At 43.1% G+C, this 22,279-nt stretch overlaps 2 protein-coding genes across 8 annotated transcripts; one reads left to right on the forward strand and one right to left on the reverse strand.

The window, feature by feature from the left end:
• Window positions 1-7: 7 nt before the first annotated feature.
• asah2 (N-acylsphingosine amidohydrolase 2) lies at window positions 8-12,315 on the forward strand. Of its 2 annotated transcripts, XM_010864648.3 has the most exons (21): window positions 9-114; window positions 474-615; window positions 820-914; window positions 1,157-1,300; window positions 1,436-1,612; window positions 1,729-1,856; window positions 1,936-2,013; window positions 2,212-2,332; window positions 2,727-2,852; window positions 3,038-3,127; window positions 3,937-4,041; window positions 4,325-4,406; window positions 4,985-5,100; window positions 5,251-5,345; window positions 5,788-5,827; window positions 9,546-9,644; window positions 9,724-9,819; window positions 9,928-10,080; window positions 10,588-10,644; window positions 10,727-10,815; window positions 11,519-12,315. In XM_010864648.3, exons 2-21 carry the CDS (start codon window positions 483-485, stop codon window positions 11,715-11,717), a joined length of 2,223 nt encoding a protein of 740 aa, XP_010862950.2. In that variant the 5' UTR covers window positions 9-114; window positions 474-482; the 3' UTR covers window positions 11,718-12,315. The 2 variants fall into 2 exon arrangements, with proteins under 2 accessions (XP_019902463.3, XP_010862950.2); XM_020046904.3 differs by lacking the exons at window positions 10,588-10,644; window positions 10,727-10,815; window positions 11,519-12,315 and adding an exon at window positions 10,303-10,581 and having other exon boundaries at window positions 8-114.
• Window positions 12,314-21,903, reverse strand: a1cf (apobec1 complementation factor). Of its 6 annotated transcripts, none has more exons than XM_020046907.2 (12): window positions 21,806-21,903; window positions 19,338-19,481; window positions 18,682-18,816; window positions 18,125-18,255; window positions 17,668-17,906; window positions 16,269-16,433; window positions 16,050-16,147; window positions 15,466-15,745; window positions 14,611-14,804; window positions 14,294-14,430; window positions 13,955-14,073; window positions 12,314-13,701 (listed from the first exon to the last, which is right to left on the reverse strand). In XM_020046907.2, the coding sequence occupies exons 2-12, from the start codon at window positions 19,434-19,436 to the stop codon at window positions 13,550-13,552; spliced, it is 1,749 nt and encodes a 582-aa protein (XP_019902466.1). In that variant the 5' UTR covers window positions 19,437-19,481; window positions 21,806-21,903; the 3' UTR covers window positions 12,314-13,549. The 6 variants fall into 6 exon arrangements, with proteins under 6 accessions (XP_019902466.1, XP_010862939.1, XP_019902465.1 ...); XM_010864637.3 differs by having other exon boundaries at window positions 14,611-14,828; XM_020046906.2 differs by lacking the exon at window positions 21,806-21,903 and adding an exon at window positions 21,619-21,799 and having other exon boundaries at window positions 14,611-14,828.
• Between the last annotated feature and the right edge of the window lie 376 nt (window positions 21,904-22,279).

The raw sequence follows: 22,279 nt of genomic DNA on the forward strand, positions 1-22,279 counted from the left end.
GGACAAGGCTGAGATAGCGTTTATTGTACATTTTGGTGGTCCGCTTACCTTTATTCAGGATGGTACAGTAACCCTGTCGGTCTACAAGACGCTGTTCATTTCTCCTGGACTTCTGTGAGTATGGCATTCTTTGACTATGTGGCGTTGCTAAGTGGGAGTTGGGTTCATGTGGACCGCTAATGGTGTGTTCTACACTGACAAAAAACATGTTCTCATGCTGTGAAATCATTCTGCAGTAAACTACTTTAAATTTCCACTGTGGGGAATGTTGTGAACTTTTCTGATGGGGAATGTTTCCACTTGTTTCCTTCCTGTTGCAAAATCGATCCATGCCGTTTGCTTTTCGAGAGCTGTTTCTTCTATTTGCTCAAGAAGGTCATTTGTGTGCTTCCAAGGTTACGTTGACTTAAATTCATGAGACGCTTCTCACATGGTTTTATTAATATAATGAACCCCATGTCGGCTGTTCTTAGTGTTGTACCATGGCTCGGCGGAAGGCTTTGTGCTGTGGCCTGAACTCTCTGGAGGTCATCCTCATGGTTTTGTTTGTGGTCATGACTGCAGTATCTGTGGGGCTCATCACAGTCATGGCCATCCCCTGGGAAGACCAAACACGTAAGTGCTGATCACTGTTTGTCACCTTTTACTTGTGGATAGTGGTTGTTTAAGTGAGCGCTAGCAGGTATTTATCAAGAATTTAGAAATACGAATCAATGTCCTTTCACCCACGTGCCAAAGGTACAGTCTTCATTGGGTTGATTTAAAATTGTCCAACTCGACTGGTTTATTTGTGATGGTATTGACTGATGTTGACTTCAGAGGGACCAGAGCCTACAGAAGAACCGAAGGAGAACCCGTACCTGATAGGTGTAGGCAGGGCAGACTGCACAGGGCCGCCTGCTGATATCCCCCTGGTGAGTGGGTATGGTCCGTCAGGAGTCTGAGGCTGAATACATGGAATTGTATGTGACAGATCATATTTAACAAAGACTTTTATGCTGATAAAGCATCATAGCCCATGTAGTTGAGAAAACCCATCCATAAGACAATGAGAGGTTGCTTGTCATAGGAGTCGTGGTTTGTAGTTGCGTACCACAGGTAGTGGTAGTGCAATGAACCAGTGACGTCAATTTTGATCTTCAACCCTTTATTCCAGATGGGCTATGCACACTTGGAGCAGACTGCTGGGGGCATCCACACCCGTCTCTTCAGTAGGGCCTTCATAGTGGATGACGGGAGCAAGAGGGTGTTGTTTGTTACCGCAGACATCGGCATGGTCTCTCAGAGGCTACGGCTGGAGGTGAGCTCCAGTGCACTGCGACCACGTTCAGCTCCACCGGCTCCGAGAACGAAAGGGGAAGCTGAAGGAGGGGGCCGATTTGAAAGTGAATGTCTGACGATGTGGTCACGTAGCGTGTGGCGTTGTGTGTTTTAGGTGCTTAAGGAACTCGAGTTGATATACGGGAACATGTACAGGCAGGACAACGTGATTCTTAGTGGTACCCACACGCACTCCGGTCTGGCCGGCTACTTCCAGTACACCCTCTTTATGATCACCAGTAAAGGATACATCAGACCGTCCATCCAAGCCATCGTGAATGGAATTGTCAAGGTGCCAGCATTACTCCCAGTTATAACGTATGGTCGGTCGGGGGTTCCAATATGAAAACATTTGGTTTCATTGAGTAGGAGTTTGAGGTGTGACAAGAATGTTATGTCTCCACTTAGAGCGTTGTTATAGCGCACAGGAATATAAAGCCTGGGAGAATCTACATAAGCAAAGGAGAGCTTGAGGAGAGCAACGTAAACCGAAGTCCATACTCTTATCTGAACAACCCAGCAGAGGAGAGGAACAAGTATGTAGGTCCAAGTCAAGCTTGCAGGCCAGTCGTCTTCATAGTAGTTCATGCTTCAGGATCTCTTCATGTTTTACAGGTATAAAGCCAACACAGACAAGCAGGTGACACTTCTGAAGTTTACAGACCTGGATGGAGATGGTATAGGCATGCTCAGGTAAATAGAAACTTGGTTTGACTCTTCAATTAGCATCATAGAAACCCAATCATTGGACTGGTGGTGTCAATAGAAGTGTATTCTGACTAAGTGGCAGTGAGATGTCGTCTGTCTTCATGACCGTGCCACCCATTGGTTCTTTTTGGCGTTCACATGTATCTGACCCATTCCATTGACGTGTGCTGCCTTCCCTTTCAGCTGGTTCGCTGTCCACGCTGTCAGTATGAACTACACCAATCGCATGGTCAGCAGTGATAATGTGGGTTATGCCTCTTACCTTCTGGAACAGGAGAAAAACATTGGCTCCTTGCCTGGAGAGGTAACGTTTATTACCCTTATCTAAACCTGCTTTAGTATTTGATATCAGAAACGTGTGGTGTGGCTGTTCATTGTGATTTATGGTGTGTAACTCAAGGTTCTTCTTGTGGAGAGGAGAATTGTTCTGAGACTACTCAGGAGAGTCTGTTTGTTTTTATTCTGCACTGTTGCCCACCATTAGCGGTTTTTCCACAATGTAGTATATAATATTGGATTAGAGTTGGGAAGATATTGATTAATACAATCATGTTGGAACCTTTAAGTTAATAGCAAATAAAACCAAAAGTACTGTGTATGTGATATCTATAAATGTTTTATTATGTGTAGTATATGGAATCAAATGTATAAAAAAGATGCCTCACTACATTTGAATGTGTGACACTGTCTTGTTCCAGGGACCTTTCGTGGCTGCCTTTGCCTCTTCAAACCTTGGAGATGCAACCCCCAATATCAAAGGGCCCTTCTGTGCCAACACTGGGGAGGCCTGTGATTTCCTCAACAGCTCTTGTCCAGTTGGAGGGGTGTGTATAACTGGCACAAAACAATCGGAATACCTCATGGAATACTGTACCAGACATTTACTAAACAGCATCAGCATGTAAATATCCTATACAATAATAGATGTTTATGTTCGCAAAGAAATTGATAGCAGTAAACACTGTCGGCACCAACCTATGTGAGCTTCTTTTAATGTTATATGTTTCAGACAAAAATGTGTATTGGACTGGGTCCAGCAGGATCTAACATGTTTGAAAACACCAAAATCATAGGAGAGAACATTTACAAAAGGGCCAAGGTAAGACATCTTTGACTGATATGGCCATTTTAGTTCCATAACCTCTCAAACAACTTTTTACCTAGATAGATCATTTTTATTTTCCATCAAGAGATAAATTGAGTAATCCAAAAGTAAGTTACATTGATTTTAAGTTCATAACGATGCATTTTTTTGTCAGAGAACAATGAGAATAGGGTAAAAAACAGAAGAGTAATAATAGACTAAAATAAATGTATGAATGTAATAAATTGTTTACCAGCAAATTATAAGAGGATGATCATTTTAATTTGGAAAGTCTATAGTGTCGCCAATGTGGGTGTGTGCTGGGGGAGTCTAAGAGGGTGTCCTGTGAATTAAGTAAGCGACTTCGCAATGTCTTATGACCCCTGTTGGGTTGGGACTGTCCCATGCAGGATCAATGTCTTATGACCCCTGTTGGGTTGGGACTGTCCCATGCAGGATCAATGTCTTATGACCCCTGTTGGGTTGGGACTGTCCCATGCAGGATCACTGTCTTATGACCCCTGTTGGGTTGGGACTGTCCCATGCAGGATCACTGTCTTATGACCCCTGTTGGGTTGGGACTGTCCCATGCAGGATCAATGTCTTATGACCCCTGTTGGGTTGGGACTGTCCCATGCAGGATCACTGTCTTATGACCCCTGTTGGGTTGGGACTGTCCCATGCAGGATCAATGTCTTATGACCCCTGTTGGGTTGGGACTGTCCCATGCAGGATCACTGTCTTATGACCCCTGTTGGGTTGGGACTGTCCCATGCAGGATCAATGTCTTATGACCCCTGTTGTGTTGGGACTGTCCCATGCAGGATCTGTATGGTAAAGCCAGTCAGGAGGTACGCGGGCCCCTCCATGCAGCCCATCAGTGGGTCAACATGACCGATGTGACCGTCCAGCTCAACTCCACACACATGGTGAGAACCTCTAAGAACCCAGATCGCTGGACCTGTTTCGACCGCACAAGGGTGCAAACTGATGAGCGTCCGGCATTTAGCAAAGGCTGCCCTTTGATTCCGCTTATCATCTCTTCCTCCTTTGACTTTTATGGTGCCGTGCTTTATCAACATTATCAAAGATCATTTTGGAGTGCACTTTCAATATAATATAATTCCCGGAGGTCCACCACAGTGTGCTTGAACTTTACCCATTTTATCTAGTTACAGGATACGTTTCTGACAAAGTTTGTATCACTATCAGGGCAGAACCTGTAAACCAGCTCTGGGCCACAGCTTCGCCGCAGGGACTACTGATGGAGGAGGCGACCTCAATTTTACACAAGGTTAGCAACGGTCCTCTGCATTTCATCATCACTTCAATTATGTTGTTGCACAGACATTTCTGGGGTCCATGTGCTCCAAATGAATAAAAGGGTGATTTGTTTTACTCATTCAACTTTTCATTTAACTATTCTGACTCATAACATATGTTAGGCTGGCTAGTGGTGTGTGAATATTTTAAGTTGAGCTGATAGGTAGTCTACAAATGCGCAACTTCCAGCTGAAGATTGAGTTGGGCGGGAGGTTCATTGATTTTGCCATTCCTCTGTCATTCTGCCTTGCTGTCTTCCAAACCAAATATTCATGACAGTGTAAGCAAAATCACCTGTCATCAAGATCGATTGGCTGTGGTTCCAGAGTGCAGTTTTTGTAGCTATTTATAGAGTGTAGGTACAGCATCCACTACCAACTGCTTCCCTCTATAAGTTAAATGGTAACTTATTCACTCTATAATTTGGCTGTTACTTCTACTTGAGAAGTCAACAAACAGTAACGAACTGCAACGGTATCAAACTGTTGTGTTAAGCAAATGGTATCACTGCATGGCCAAGAGTTCCTTCCCATCTAAACTATGAACCAGGGGCTGTTGATGGTGACCCATTTTGGGATGGCATTCGAGATGCTCTGCTTGGAGCTCCTTCCAATGAGACACAGGACTGCCACAAACCAAAACCTATTCTCTTTAGCACTGGAGAGGTAAGCACTATTATATTTCAGCTTTTTTCCATTACGTCCCACTGCAGCCTGAGACTTTCCATGAGACTTTCCATGGGACTTTAACTGTGGTGTTAAGCTTGTGTGTTACTAGCTGTTGGATCTGACTCTATCTGTGCTGTTCATCCCCAGATGAACTGGCCCCTCCCCTGGCACCCAAGTATCGTGGATGTCCAGATGATCACTATAGGACCTTTAGCAATTGTGGCTATCCCTGGAGAAATGACGTGAGGCTGTGTGTCTGTGTGAGTCTGTGTGAGTCTGTGTGAGTCTGTGAGTCTGTGTGTCTGTGTGTCTGTGTGTCTGTGTGTCTGTGTCTGTGTGTGTGTGTGTGTGTGTGTGTGTGTGTGTGTGTTTGTGTGTCTGACCGTAATAGACTCTGATTAAATTTTTCTGCCCATGCTGTCATGGAAAATGTGACTAGAGCTAGGGAACTGTGCGTCAGGTTTGGGCAACGGTCATAGTCGTGTATATATAAAGCATTGGTCTATATCTACGATTGTGGCTTTGTGGATGCTGGTCACACTTTCATGGGCACGTTGAAAGTACTAAGCAAATCAAACCTGTTTTGGAGAGAAAACAAAAAACAGATGGTTGACAGTGTTTGTTTAGCTGACGTGTTAAAAGACAATTTGTTTGAAATCTGTTTACTTAACATTTGTCTTACAGCACAATGTCAGGGAGGAGGATAAGAGAGGCTGTCAAGCAGGTGAGATATCATGCACACACACAAACACACACACACACACACACGCAAATAAACACACAGTGACATACACAGACACACACGCAAACACACAGTGACACACACACGCAAAGACACAGTGACACACATACACCCACGCAGACACAGTGACACACACACACATGCAAACACACATGCATACATTTTTATGTAGTAACACACTGATTGGAATCAGAATGGCTAAGACCAAGTGAAGAAAGCAAAGCGCTGCTGTACCTACATTTTTTGGCAGATTATCGAAATTATCCACATTTTGGAAAGTAGTGAGTAGAGTAAAAAAACACATGCAGGGACACTCAAATAGGTGAAAACTGAGAACTTTATTTAGAACTCTGAAAACTATTTTAAATAGTGAAATGTCCCCTTGTGAATTAACAGGATACTCCTCCCACGCCTTCTTCAGTTTCTCCTTTTAGAGTTGCATAGAACCCTGAAGGTGACTCATGTAAAATCCAACTCCCCTGGCCCTGATGATCTAGCCCCAACTATTATAATCAGATGCAGGCATAACTGGTTTCCCCTTATCTCCTTGTTTCCTTTAAATCCCAGACGCAGTGGTTCTGTTGATTCGTGTCATGTTTGCTAAACACTTGTAACTGTGGGTTTAGCCCTTGTTGTTTCTGCTGTGTACAAGCCTGTATTGTTCTGAAACTGACCCAAATGGACCACTTGTGGAGACTGTCTCTAAACCTCGTTTGTTAGCTGTAGCACAAACAATCCATGTAGGGACCACCGCTCATTAGAACTCAGCCAGCAACTCTGTTGGGTAGATGTCCAGCCTAATGCTGAGGTGACGTGCTGTCACTCCCTTTGCATGACACTACTTTCTTTTGCCGGTCTGCTGAAAACCAACAAAAAAAATGTGTGGGGGAGGGGCTAGGTCACTCAACCAGGTAGTTTTTAGTATCATACATTAAATCAGAACAAATAGGAAGACATTTTGGAAGAAACTGAAACCAGTGAGAAATATTCCTCCAAACCTAGACTTCTTTCCAGTCCGTCCACAAGCAAAATCTCTGACACTCTGTCCATAAGAAAAATGTAATGCCAAAATGCTCTGGCACTATGCAGCACAAGTGTATAATCTGAGGTAGGCACAGTGAAATTGTATTGCTGCCATGGAGCTGTCACACTAGAAAGATTTCTGACAATTTATCTTTGGCCCTGCCTGTAAACCACCGAAACAGGCTAAATTAAGGGCATGGCAAGGACATTAACGCTGACTTCTAACTTGTACTGAAACACAGTCTGCTTCTGAGAGCAACCGGGGGAAGTCAAAAACTGTGATAGCACAAACAGGAAGTGACAAGGGCAGCAGGAGCATGACCAGTGGTGTTATTATATGTAAAAAATTGGTGGGCCACAAACCATTAAAAAATATAGGATACATACCAGTAAAGCTACAAAACTCTCTCTTGCCACTGATGTGTTTATTTAACACATCAACAAACAGCGTGGCTCCACAAAACACTTTTAATGACAGAGCGGCTTGCTTCTACCAGGTGTTGTAGTACACATATTGGAGAGAGAGAGAGACCTTCTTGTGTAATGGCTCTCCTTCTCTCTCACTCACATGTAAAATGACCACTGTCACATTTACAAATCTAAATTAAGAATGCAACCAAGCTCAGTGCCTACAGGGCCATACGCGAACAGCAATGAGCTCAACACCACTGAAGGCCACAACGAAGCGGAAAGACAACTTTGTAGGCATACAGATCCATTCTATGACAACAACCTTAATAGATAAGCATGGTAACTCTCACAGACCTGTTCGTTTTTCTTTAAGAAGCCCTCCTGTTCTTCACTCATTACCTGTATAAACTGCACCTGTTTAAACTCGTTACCTGTATAAAAGACACCTGTCCACACACTCAATCAAACAGACTCCAACCTCTCCACAATGGCCAAGACCAGAGAACTGTGTAAGGACATCAGGGATAACATTTTAGACCTGTACAAGGCTCGAATGGGCTACAGGACAATAGGCAAGCAGCTTGGTGAGAAGGCAACAACTGTTGGTGCAATTATTAGAAAAAGTTCAAGATGACGGTCAATCTCCCTCAGTCTGGGGCTCCATTCAAGATCTCACCTCGTGGGGCATCAATGATCATGAGGAAGGTGAGGGATCAGCCCAGAACTACACGGCAGGACCTGGTCAATGACCTGAAGAGAGCTGGGACCACAGTCTCAAAGAAAACCATTAGTAACACACTACGCCGTCATTGATTAAAATCCTGCAGCGCAGGATGAATGAATCATATTTGAAATATAATCATGCTAAATATGCACCTGAAGATAATAAAAAAGGTCCCCCTGCTCAAGCCAGCGCATGTCCAGGCCTGTCTGAAGTTTGCCAATGACCATCTGGATGATCCAGAGGAGGAATGGGAGAAGGTCATGTGATCTGAAGAGACACCAATAGAGCTTTTTGGTCTAAACTCCACTCACCATGGTTGGAGGAAGAAGGATGAGTACAACCCCAAGAACACCATTCCAACCGTGAAGCATGGAGGTGGAAACATCATTCTTTGGGGGGATGCTTTTCGGCAAAGGGGACAGGACGACTGCACCATATTGAGGGGAGGATGGATGGGGCCATGTATCACGAGATCTTGGCCAACAACCTCCTTCCCTCAGTAAGAGCATTGAAGATGGGTCGTGGCTGGGTCTTCCAGCATGACAACAACCCGAAACACACAGCCAGGGCAACTAAGGAGTGGCTCCGTAAGAAGCATCTCAAGGTCCTGGAGTGGCCTAGCCAGTCTCCAGACCTGAACCCAATAGAAAATCTTTGGAGGGAGCTGAAAGTCCATATTGCCCAGCGACAGCCCCGAAACCTGAAGGATCTGGAGAAGGTCTGTATGGAGGAGTGGGCCAAAATCCCTGTTGCAGTGTGTGCAAACCTGGTCAAGACCTACAGGAAACATATGATCTCTGTAATTGCAAAGGTTTCTGTACCAAATATTTAGTTCTGCTTTTCTGATGTATCAAATACTTATGTCATGCAATAAAATGCAAATTAATTACTTAAAGATCATACAATGTGATTTTCAGGATTTCTGTTTTAAATTCCGTCTCTCACAGTTGAAGAGTACCTATGATAAAAATTACAGCCTTCTACATGCTTTGTAAGTGGGAAAACGTGCAAAATCGGCTGTGTATCAAATACTTGTTCTCCCCACTGTAAATCCTGTGAACCATTATTTTTATTTTACAGACACTTTATACTCAAAATACAAGAAAAACCTAACCTACATAAAAACCTTTCAAAGAAAAATAATATTTGGAAAGATTTTTTTTTTTTTACAATAAATAAACACATAATGGATTAATCTGACATTCAATAGTAATACAACATTTTCATTTTAAAGACTGGATGTTGACAATAACAAAACTGAAACTAGCCCTAACTATTTTGGGTGAAGTGAGAATGGTCTGATGTCCGTTTTAATGAGAGACGAGCCCAGAAGCCTTTCAGTGATCCATTGTTTGTTTCTTTGTGTTAGTTCACCTCCGTAGTGCTTACATTTTTCTACTATTGTTCTTGTAGATATATAAAAAATGTTTTTTTTCTCAAATCAATTATCAGCTTGGAATATTATTTCTGTATTTTCTATGTGCTGACTTTGGATGTCTGTCATACAGATGACATAAAACTGTTGTGTGTTTTGGTGATCAGGAACTGGAGGCCCAGGGCACATTCCATAACACAGAGGTGGTTGTTGCTGGCCTGTGTAACATCTACACTCATTACATCACCACATATGAGGAGTATCAGGTATGAGAGAGACATATGTAGCGTCAGATCCATGATCACACAAGTGCCCATAGTCACTGATTAACGTAGTTCTGCACAGATCCAGCGTTACGAAGGAGCGTCCACCATCTTCGGGCCTCATACGCTCTCGGCATACATCCAGAAGTTTAGAGGCCTGGCCAAGGCCATTGCAGAGGTGAGAAGCACATCCAGTCCATACATACATACATTCATGCACCAGCCACTGCAACAGTGAATGTCATTTACCAACTATATTTCAACATATCCTACTGTATGCTCACAGGGGAAAGAGCAAGAGCTGCCCAAGGGTCCCGAGCCACCTTTCTTCAAGGATGGTCAGCTGTTCAATTTGCTTCCAGCTGCACCCATAGACAAAAAGCCAGTCAACACCACTTTTGGAGAGGCTTTACAGCAAGTGAACCCAGAGTATAGGGTGGTAAGTCTGACTGGGGTCAAAATGCTAAGATCTATTTCGTTTTTATACGATCACAGCGTCAGTATAAAATCACCTCAGGTTATGATGAATGTGTTTCGTAGAGTATTCTCATGCTGTTTTACTGCAGGGGGATGTGGCATCTGTAACATTTGTAGCAGGGAATACTATCACCTCAGGTTATGAATGTGTTTTGATGAGTATTCACATGCTGTATTACTGCAGGGCGAGGTGGCCTCTGTAACATTTGTAGCAGGGAATCCTATCACCTCAGGTTATGAATGTGTTTCGATGAGTATTCACGTGCTGTTTTACTGCAGGGCGAGGTGGCCTCTGTAACATTTGTAGCAGGGAATCCTATCACCTCAGGTTATGAATGTGTTTCGATGAGTATTCACGTGCTGTTTTACTGCAGGGCGAGGTGGCCTCTGTAACATTTGTAGCAGGGAATCCTATCACCTCAGGTTATGAATGTGTTTCGATGAGTATTCACGTGCTGTTTTACTGCAGGGCGAGGTGGCCTCTGTAACATTTGTAGCAGGGAATCCAAGACACTCGGGAGACATGGTGAGACAGAAACCTTACATTTAACTAGATAGCGTTATGCTTTTCCAGACATCTTGTCATCACTGATACATTGTCATTTCAGAGGGACAAGACTTTTGTCACTGTGGAAAGGTATCACAACAACACAGCAACCTGGGAGGTTGTTCATACAGATGCATCTTGGGAGACAAGGTACAGTACTTCCTCTTAATTCAACCTCCCCGCTTCTTACACTTGATATCCAGACACAATCCATTTTATGAGGATGCGAGATCCTTTTAATGACTATTGAAAGTTATCAAATAGATAATAGTGAAGTCAGGAACTTTGTAATTTTATCTGGCAAGCGAACAATGCTTATTTGGTGTTATTCAAATCAGACTTTATCTCTCAATTACCTCTCAGTGATGAAGCCTGGAATGAGTCAGCGTGAGTCAGCAATATAATCATATTTGACACATAAGTTGAATGAATCATATTTGAAATATAATCATGCTAAATATGCACCTGAAGATAATAAATAATACATAAGCCAACAATGGGTTTCCTTTGAGAGTACTAAGAGTCGAGTAAGAAGTGGACTATAGTTTCCACTGTTAACGTAAGAGCACTTTATGAGCAGCGGATGGTTTTCTTTAGATCCACTGTTAGCATCCATTTGTGTGCGGCCAGGTTGAGTGTGCCTCAGTGTAACAGGGCCAGTCATGTAAGGCTAGAGACCTGAGCTCTGCTGTGTCAACTGCCTTAACAAGGTTAGTCTCTTTAATCATCCAGACACCATCAGAGGTGTTGTGTGTGTGTGTTTTTGTTTGTTTGTGTTCTTGTCTTTTCCTTCTTCTTCTTGCCCTTTTTCTGCTAATTCCTTGTCCTTCTCTCCTGTCTCATCTCTCAATAGGTTTCACTGGGTGAAGAATGGAGCAGAGAGCAACACCACCATTGAGTGGCATATCCCCCTGTCAGCCGAGCCTGGCTCCTACAGGATCCGGCACTTTGGACACTACAAGCAGCGCAAGGGGATATTCGACACTGTCATCACAGCGTACGAGGGCGCATCTGGCGTCTTCAGAGTCTCCGAAAGGACCAGTTATTACTGACCGCTGATCAGTGAGGGAGACACACTATCGTCTACACCTCATAATCCCTAACATGAGGATTCTATATCTTCTCTATGTCAACGCAGTACAATTCATGTATGGTACAAAGCACTGAAAAACGTCCATGCTCGTATGTATATGAAGTTAGTATATGAGTTTAAGTCCCAAATTTGGGCTGCACTCAGTTGGGTGTAGGGGAAAATATTTCAGTGGCTGCTCTTTTTGAGGATTTTCAGTCCGCCAGACTTAAAGATGCAGTGTGTTTCTTCTAGACACTCGGATCACAAGCATCAGGGAAATTTGGTTTTGTTTAGTTAGTTCAAAATGTTATTAATTTGGACAAAATCCCATAGTTCCCATGCTAGTCCCATGGTGCATTACAGAACAGAAGATAATAAAATAATGACAAAAACGCCACAGTATTTTTTTCATATCACCAAATCTCTGGTTTAACATTTATTATGTGCTCTTCGCAGGTTTTCAGTATGTAATTATGTGCTGTCCCAACTTTAGTTGAATGGATTCTGGAAGTATTGTGGCTCATTTCTTAATTTTGTGTAGAAAAAAGGTGTATTCAATAAAGTGAATATAGCAAGTTTGAAAAGGCAATTTGTTTATTTTCCACAGGTCATTACAGTTAGAATGTTAGAATGTTACATGTTAGAATTACCCAAGCACTACCACTTATGTTGTTTCATGAAACAGTTTCCATTTCTCCTTCCATTTCCAACTTTATGTAATCCCTTTTTGATTGGCTTTTCGGGATTTCAGATCAATTATTGAGGCACAGAGAGTTTGAAAAATCTAAAAACATAACTATACTATACAGTGTTGGATTTCTGGTATAAAAATAAGTTCTAAGTGCTATACACACTTTAATACTGTCACTGCTTGGCATTTTCATATTTGTCAGTGTCGTTTTGTGCCCTGATAAATGTGTGGACACTTCCAATATCCATGTTCACAAGCCAAGGTTTAGTTTAAGGCAATAAAGAAAATATGCAAACTAGAATGACACTGGTCTTTGTCCAATATGATTGTCCATAGCTAACACTCCATGTTTTTCAATGTAAAACCATACATTTTGACAATAAATATCCCATGACTAAAACAGACACATTTCCAAAGACAAGAAACCTTCAAAGTATTAAAAAAGGCAGTTCAGCTTCACAGCTTTTGGATGTATTTCATTTTCTGCACACTTATAACATTGAAAAGAGAGGGAAACAAAAGATGTTTGTATTTGTAAATACTGAGACATGAAATAGCACAGAATAAACCTCATTTTCATCTTTCCATCAAAATTGAATGAACCACGCCAGTGTTTTTAGCATAGAAAAAAGTACAACTGTGCAACAACATCTAAATGTACTTCAAACACACTTAGGTAGAAATTAAAGGTCAACATTGAAAGTAAGGCAGAAATGGCATCCCTGACATATTTCTATTAATGATTTATGAGGAAATGTAAATAATATGTTTGAGGGAAAACTTTGTGAACTTCCAAGGGACACTACAATCACCACCACTACTGGGTCATGTAGTCGGACCACTTGTCTGTCACTATGAACCAAAGCAGCTGTGTCATAAAATAAGAGGAAAAAAGGCTTGGATGTCAAAATAATAGTGAAATACAAAATAACACATCAAAACTAAAAATGTGAATGTGAATTTGCAATGTTACATTTTGGTCCTCTACAACTAAATGGATGACACAACCGAATGAAATATACATTAGCGATAGATGGTGTCTGAAAATCTGCATACATGGCCTATAAATGTAAATACTAAGAATGAATGCTAGTGACTGAGATGAGATGAGGCCCTAGCCTCTAGAACACTCCATAACCATCTCCGCGGGCTGTCACGGCAAAGGCTGGGTAGCCCTCATAGGTAGTGTATGCTGCCAGGTCCTGACCCAGGGAGACAGCCTGTTTGAGCTGGGCGGCAGCTACGGAGGCTGACGTGCTGGCTATTGTGTAACCTGCAGGTCATGATAGAGTACATAGTTTGAACAGGCATACGATGTACTGTAGTATGCTTCAGTTGCTCACTATGATGTCTTACAGTCAGTGTGACTGTTCAAGAGCAGGTTCCTGGTGCACGTTTACTGACAATCTGCCCTCAGCTTGGTTTGCATTTCTTTAGTAAAGGTCATTGTGAGGCTCTAGGTTAGCAACCTACGAGAGTGAGAGAGAGAGGTTGTATGATAATTTGTCTTACAGACCTTCACATACCTGGGAATGTAGCTTCAGCGCCCTCTGTCTGCAGACCCAGGGTCTGCAAGGCATGCTCCGCAGCGTGAACCTTGGCCTCATCAACGGCTGTACACAGCTTGGCTGGGGTGAACGGATGCCTGGGGCCCAGAGAGAAAGACAGGAAGAAAGGGGAGGGAAGGTTAGAGGCTCATATTATCCCAAAGGATAATATCTTTAATAGAGGAAGCCAGGGATTAGCTACAGGAGAAAGTAGCTTATCCCTTGCTATCCAAGCGATTCATAACAGGAAGACCACTGCTACAAACACAACAGATGTGTGTTTTGTAATACAACAATTGGGATGGCTGTGCTACTTACACATTAGGGTATTGCGTGGCCAGAGCCGGAATGGTGACTTTGTAGAGGAACAGTTGCCTTTGATCAGGACCAATGGCTGAGTGAAGCTGGTAAACTGGCTGCCCCCAGTTGTTCTTCTGACACACATCCTCCAAAATCTGGAAGAAGACATATTAATTGATACATATCAATGCATTAGAAAACCTCTGACATACTTTTTCAGAAAAATGTTATGATTGTTTAAGCAGAAATAAGGTTATTATGTGTGTGTGTGTGTGTGTGCAGGCTTGCATGTTTATTGCACGTCACGGAGCAGTTGTCAATCATTTCGTGTGTACCTGTGGTGCGTGTTTGATACCCGGGGGCTTCAGAGACACAGGGTTTAGAGGCGTGAGCTCCATGCCCGGCAGCAGGTCAAAAAGCTTGTCGTCGTGGCGCTTTTCCGTCTTTAGCTGGTAGGTGGCACAGCCTCGGCCTACACCTGCGTAGGCAAGGTAACCGCGACCACCCATCCCGCGCACACCTGCTGCCCCTACAGGTACATTCATGTAAATTTCTAGGAACGCAAGAAGGCATTAAAACCGAATCAAATCACCAGAAATCACCTGGGAGGAAAATCATGACTTTAACACTGATCATGTGGTCATCCAGGCCAACATAGTACAGCCCTTTTCATTGCTTAAAGCTGTGGTGTTGTTTAGATGTTTTTGGATTATCAGTACATTTTGTGATTCCATTTTTGATTCAACTTGATTTAATTAATCTACTTGACAAACTAGACTGTAATATGCAGCCATGGAGAGCAATTTTGGTTTATTCCAGTCAGATGTCCAAAATCTCTTACTAATGTAAATAAAGAAGTACAGCATTCATCATGCATGCCCACAGTACATCTAAATTCATGAGAAAAAGGTAAATGATCTACGTTGGGAAACAAAACCTAAATTCAACAACACACTGTACGTGGATTGTGCTCCAGACAAAAATGAATCAACAGGTTTTTATTCAAATGATTCTTTGCAACAAGGCCTAAGCAATTTCACTTTCATGGATTTGGATATCTCAGGTGATCACGGCAAAAACCCCATAATCAAACAAAATACTCAAAGACGCAGACTGGTAGATGAATTGCCATATCCATCCGTGTCTCCCCGATTAGCTGAGGAGAAGGGGAAAAAAGCGAGTGTACCCACCTCTGACCGAGGGCGCGCGCACCAAGCCGCGCCCGGCAACGTGTCCCTTGGCACTGGGGAAGCGGAACTGATTGGGAATAGCCGCGTAGGCCTGGGGGGCGTAGAACACGGGCGCGCCTAGGTAGGCTGCCGTGGGGTCATACACCTGGCCCAGGGTGTAGGTGTACTCTCCCTGGACCAGGGCTCCGCCTCGTCCACCCGTGCCGCGGGTGTAGCGCACATAGCTGTCCTTATCCACCGGCTTGGCCAGGGTAACCTCCACCGGAGAGCCGTCCACCAGCTAGGGGGGGTGAGTAGACATTTAGGACCGTTCCCGTGTAGACGGCAGTCGTGTGGCTGGATAATGCATTGCTCGTATGGCCTTGACTGATCCACACGGCTCGGTGGCCGGGGGTTTGATTCAGGGCCGCGAGTCTGATTGCCGCATGAGCTTCAATCACTGAATGTGTAAAACACTGAGTCGCTTTCGATTCAATCGCGTGTCGCCACAACATTACATGCTTTGGGATACACTGGTGACAAGGTCAGATGTGGTATTAGATGGGAGAAAGTGGCGAGCAGTGTGAAATTGTTTGAGATTTTACCTTTCCATTCAGGGCATTCATGGCACTTATCGCGTCCTCTCTCTGGGTGAAATGGACAAAGGCGTAGTCTCTGATCTTCTTCACTCTTTCCACAGCCCCTGTTGATCATTAACATACATCTGCTTATTAACTCCACTAAATGCATATGGTCACATACAGAATCTCCACAAAGGTCTGCTGTTGAACATCAAACACCGCCTCGGCCGTGACGTAACCTGCCTGGTTTGATACTGTTGAACTCCTTCTCTATGGTCTCTTCTGTCGTGGCCAGCATCAAGTTCCTCACGTAGAGAATCTTCACGGTCGCCATGGTGTCTTCATCCACTTCCACTTCCGGCTCCGCCCAGTCCACTGCGATGGCGTGTCCCCACAGCTGGATCCTGCCTGGAACAGAGGGTCATTTCTAGTGTTCTGGTGTGATGTACCGTATAAGGTTATGTTGTTTTAGACAGAGGGTCATTTCTAGTGTTCTGGTGTGATGTACCGTATAAGGTTATGTTGTTTTAGACAGAGGGTCCCTTCTAGTGTTCTGGTGTGATGTACCATATAAGGTTATGTTGTTTAAGACAGAGGGTCCCTTCTAGTGTTCTGGTGTGATGTACCGTATAAGGTTATGTTGTTTTAGACAGAGGGTCCCTTCTAGTGTTCTGGTGTGATGTACCATATAAGGTTATGTTGTTTAAGACAGAGGGTCCCTTCTAGTGTTCTGGTGTGATGTACCGTATAAGGTTATGTTGTTTTAGACAGAGGGTCCCTTCTAGTGTTCTGGTGTGATGTACCGTATAAGGTTATGTTGTTTTAGACAGAGGGTCCCTTCTAGTGTTCTGGTGTGATGTACCATATAAGGTTATGTTGTTTAAGACAGAGGGTCCCTTCTAGTGTTCTGGTGTGATGTACCGTATAAGGTTATGTTGTTTTAGACAGAGGGTCCCTTCTAGTGTTCTGGTGTGATGTACCATATAAGGTTATGTTGTTTAAGACAGAGGGTCCCTTCTAGTGTTCTGGTGTGATGTACCGTATAAGGTTATGTTGTTTTAGACAGAGGGTCCCTTCTAGTGTTCTGGTGTGATGTACCGTATAAGGTTATGTTGTTTTAGACAGAGGGTCCCTTCTAGTGTTCTGGTGTGATGTACCGTATAAGGTTATGTTGTTTAAGACAGAGGGTCCCTTCTAGTGTTCTGGTGTGATGTACCGTATAAGGTTATGTTGTTTAAGACAGAGGGTCCCTTCTAGTGTTCTGGTGTGATGTACCGTATAAGGTTATGTTGTTTTAGACAGAGGGTCCCATCTAGTGTTCTGGTGTGATGTACCGTATAAGGTTATGTTGTTTTAGACAGAGGGTCCCTTCTAGTGTTCTGGTGTGATGTACCGTATAAGGTTATGTTGTTTTAGACAGAGGGTCCCATCTAGTGTTCTGGTGTGATGTACCGTATAAGGTTATGTTGTTTTAGACAGAGGGTCCCTTCTAGTGTTCTGGTATGATGTACCGTATAAGGTTATGTTGTTTTAGACAGAGGGTCCCTTCTAGTGCTCTGGTGTGATATACCGTATAAGGTTATGTTGTTTCAGACTGTGATTCTCAGTCCTGTGACTGGTACTAGTATAAAATGTCTAGTACCTGGTAGTAGTTTCCTTCTGGCCATTGCTGCAGCACGGTGGCTCTCGTACTCCACAAAGGCAAATCCCCTGTTCTTGGTCTTGTCTGCAGCACTGGGGTAAACGATGACCTCCAACACCCCATCTGTCACTTTCTTCATCTCTGTCAGGATTTCTTCTCTCTTTTTGGATTTGGGGATGCCTCCCACAAACAGACGACAGTTATCCACACTGGCACAGACTCCCAGAAGCCGTCCATTCCTGTAAAGTAAACACATTGGATTAGATTGAATTGAAAAATGTGTTTGGTTAATGTAGACAATGAAATCAGACAATGTTTTTGTGTGGTGATGAATCAAGAGTTGGGGGTTCTGCATTGAGGTTTTCATGACTTGTGTGTATAGGTTTTATTTGACCATTAGGCTAGGTTGTACATTTCTACATTTTACAGTACATTGTTGTGTAATGTGGTCACCAACCTGATTTCATAGTTATTAAGCTGTTTCATGGCGGTCTTGGCTTCATTTTTGTTGGTGAAGGTAACAAATGCATATCCCCGATTATTGCCATTAAAGTCCATCATCATCCGAACCTCATAGATCTTCCCAAACTGTGAACGAAAATATGTTTGGAGGTGAGGAACATACAGGGATCAGTTTTAATTGGTGAATATTTAAAAAAAAATTGTTTTTATTGAAGCCAATATTACTTAAATCAAATTGGATGAAATAACTAAATAGCTTTTTTAAACAAAAAACAATGGACACCAAAGCACCAACGTTATTAATGAAGTACACAACCAGCCAACGAATACAAAACAATGTAAATAACTACAAATAAATAGCACCACAGCACCTCCTCCTGCACTCTGGGGACTGGAAGGGTTTCCTCACTATCAATAGCAGGACTCGCATTGCATCCAAATAAAGCGCAAGCTCTGCATGATGGGGTGTTTACCGTAAAGTAATGTATCAAGGCATCAGGGGAAGCTCACAAATTGAGTAGGGGTGACAATTCAATGGCAAATGTATCTTACCTTCTCACAGAGGGGGACGAGTTCATCCTCAAAGAGGTCTCTGGGCAATTTCCCAACAAAGATTTCACTGCCCCTCTCTGGCGGAGGGCCTTCCCAGCCTGGAGGGGGTCCACCGTACCTCCTCTGACCATTCTCCTATGGAGACAACAGGAATTTGTTAAAATTGCTGAGTAACCAGCGCTGTACAGTTTAACATGTGACCTTTCCAGTTAAATGCCTTTTGTAACATGGGTTTCATTTCAAATTACAGATTTGACATTTCATATAGAAATGTCCTATTAATCTTAATTTGCTATGACTTTGTTGTTATGCCGAAATTGGCCAGGCACTCATCGTTACAGAAATATATGAGCTGTAGAATCCTGAGCAAAATGAATTTGCTGTGGACCAGACTGCATCAGAAACAGAAAGGCTCCTGTCACTAGCCTATTCCACCACCAGGTGGTGCCCTAGTTACACTGTTCATGACAGTGCCTGGGCATAAGGTTTACACACATTCACACGTACACTATAATAGGTTTGAAACTTCCAGAGACACCATGAATTATATCATAACCCCATCTTCACCCACCTCTCTGGCTTATGATAGCTTCCAAACACTGTGCATTGGCCATTAACTGGGTGAAAGCCCTGACTCCTTGAGGTCTGGTTCCTACCTGCAGTAATTGATATCCTGTGCGCTGAATGAGTGCGCGCAGTGAGGCCTCTTTCTGCATGCCCGTCAGTCCATCCCCGGATTTTTGATTGGATTCCATTGAGAGCGATTGTCAGCAATAAATCAGCAAAATTATGGGTGCTCACTGAAATTTAATGATAGTCCAGAACACATCAGTGACAAAACTGCAAAACAACCCATTCAATGCATGACGAATTGACCCACTTAACGCTTAAGCAACTACACTTCAATGAATCACGCAACTTCAAGTAAGGACAGAATTCATTGTGAGATACATTATTGTCTCATATTCAGTCAGTCACCTATAGAGAATGACGAGCACACCAACATGGACTCTGTTGTTCTGCAATAAGGCCATAGCTCCACGTTATGATTACATGTAAAGAGAAGTGCATTTCATGCAGTTCCAGGTGAAGGACAGCAATATAATTATTAACAGAACTCAACCCAAACAGCAGACTAATAGTGAGGCCCCTTTGTGCCTCTTCGTACAGTATTCGACCAAGCACAACCTTTCCACTCTCGCTATCATATCCTGTCACATATAGCGCACTGATGTTACATGAAGCACGCATCCAAAAGCTCTGGATGTGTCCCTTAATTGATCCTTTTGATTTTCCACGGCAAATCACAAACTCTGCAATGCTGCCGCACTTTAGGCCCACTCGGAGATAATCCTCTGTTGTTTCAGAGAGCATGATTAAATTACCGGGAATGACACAGTAAACAGGCAACTGTGAGTCTCTGCATGTCCTGATTGAGAGGCCTGCCTTTGTTTTCGTCCCCACACATATGGATCAAAGAGAGGAGATAGAGGTGCTGCTAGTGACAAGGCACGTATCACTTCTAAATCAGAGGGAAGGAGAGATAGAAGGACAGGAGGTTTAGAGTGTGAAGAGGGTGCCAGCCACGACGGGAGTGACAGCACGCCCAGAACACATCTATACCTTTAAGTGTTTAAATATAGTCAAACCAATGTCTCCTTTCAGAAGTGGAGTTCCACCTATGTGCCAGCCTTCAGATTAGGCTATATTTTTACCATTCACTTATCACTCACCTCAACCATTCCGCAGAAGGCTTTGATGTAAATGTCAAGACATTTAAAGGCAAAATAAGAAATCTGATGTTGACCTGCTTTTGGATCACTGGCCATCATTCATCACAGTCTGAGAGGAGTTTTTATGTCATGCACTAGCTGGAACGTTAACATGGTTAGCCACAACCAAGAAAACTCTCCAAAATCAATCTCTACTGTGGTAAAGGTCTTGAATTGGGTTAATGAGCCACCAAGGTAAAGCCCAGGAAAAATAAGTTAGGTTCTATTTCTCTGTTCTGGGTGGCTTGAAGATAAAGAGTTGTTATGAAGCTATGCCATGACTGGACAGAGTATACAGCTACCACAGACTCCATTCATCCCTATTTGTTTCTCCGTATCTGGAGCTCTTCATGAGACCCTGGTTACTTGGGGTGTATTCATTCTGCGAAATGAAACGCTCTAGTTGCAAAAACATTTGGTCAAACGGAGTTCCTATTGGGCAATGTCGGGTAGATTCCTTCCTGTTTCGTTACGTTTGAAGAAAACGTTTTGCAACTAGAACATTTTGCTTTGTGCAATGAATACACCCATGGTTACCGTTTGCTTAAACAAGATAACTAGACGGAGGCTTATCTGGCGTGATCAGTAGCTTTTTTGAGCCTTGTTGACTGAGACTAAATACACACAAGGCTGAAGGCCACTGTGTTGGCCACTGTTGCTGCTGGAAAAAAGTCCAAAAGGAATTAGAAAACAAGTTTGTACAGTACGTCCATTTTGATCTTATTAATTCCCGGTGTCATGAGTTAGGTTTACTGTAGTTTATGTGCATTTTATAAATTAGGTTTACTGTCAAGGGAAGGTCCTTGGAAGCTTGACCTGATTATGGTATTAAGATTGTTTCTATTGGACTGCTGTGTGAGAATAGAACCAAGGTTCCATGTTCATTGGCATCTAGCGTACTTAACCTACCATATGGTTAGATTGTGGCACCGTTTTAATAGGGTTATTTACTATGTTCTTATTTTAAAAGTATCAACAAATGAAATACAAATGACCGAACGGCTACAAAATGCTAAACTATGAAACTAAAACACATACATCAGCGATGCTCTTTCCCTATTTACACAGTCGGCGCATGTTATGTAAAGTCCAACGGCAACAAAATGAATGGAAAACGGCAATCATTTGCATGAAACCCTCAAACCATGTCCTCCTGCTTTCCTACCTTGACCATCAGAGCAATACTGGTCCCTCAAAAGACCACAAGTGTTCAATCAGATCAGTCACATGAAAAACGTCCCCGAAGAGCTCAATGAGACAGCGTGCTGGAAGAGAGGATCTGCCTCTTCTTTCTTTTCCAAGACTCAGAGCAGCAGACACACAAGGACACATTTCTAGGGAGCTGAGCTTACCTGAGCAATTTCAGAGATCCCCACCCGGAAGACTCAGTCCTTCATTCTGGTGGCTTTGGCAACGTGTCACTGAGGTGATTCTGTAATCACATCATATCAAACTCCAAAGGTTCACTGTCCTGGAGCTGCTTTACGAGCCTGCAGGGTTAAACTTTAACCAGCCCTATCTCTCTTTTTCTGCCTCTTTGCCTGCAGAGAGAGGAGCCCTTTGACCAGGGACAGCAAGATTATGGTGCTCTCGGCCAGGCACCGACTCACTGCGCTCTTAACTAAACACAACATTCTGTATTATTACTTTTTCGAACAATATTAAATCACATCATTAACCTTTGTTTTGTCGTTTCAAAAGGTGTTTTGGTGTCAGAGTGAGGCTCACAAGGATGTGGGTGAATGAAATGACCAGGCAATTTTGTTATGATTTGCACTCGCAGAACAAAGGGCTGCTGAAAGGTTCTTAGGCTGTTCCTCTAGGAG

Source organism: Esox lucius, chromosome 5 (assembly GCF_011004845.1).
Source record: "Esox lucius isolate fEsoLuc1 chromosome 5, fEsoLuc1.pri, whole genome shotgun sequence".
In the NCBI taxonomy this organism is placed as follows: domain Eukaryota; kingdom Metazoa; phylum Chordata; class Actinopteri; order Esociformes; family Esocidae; genus Esox; species Esox lucius.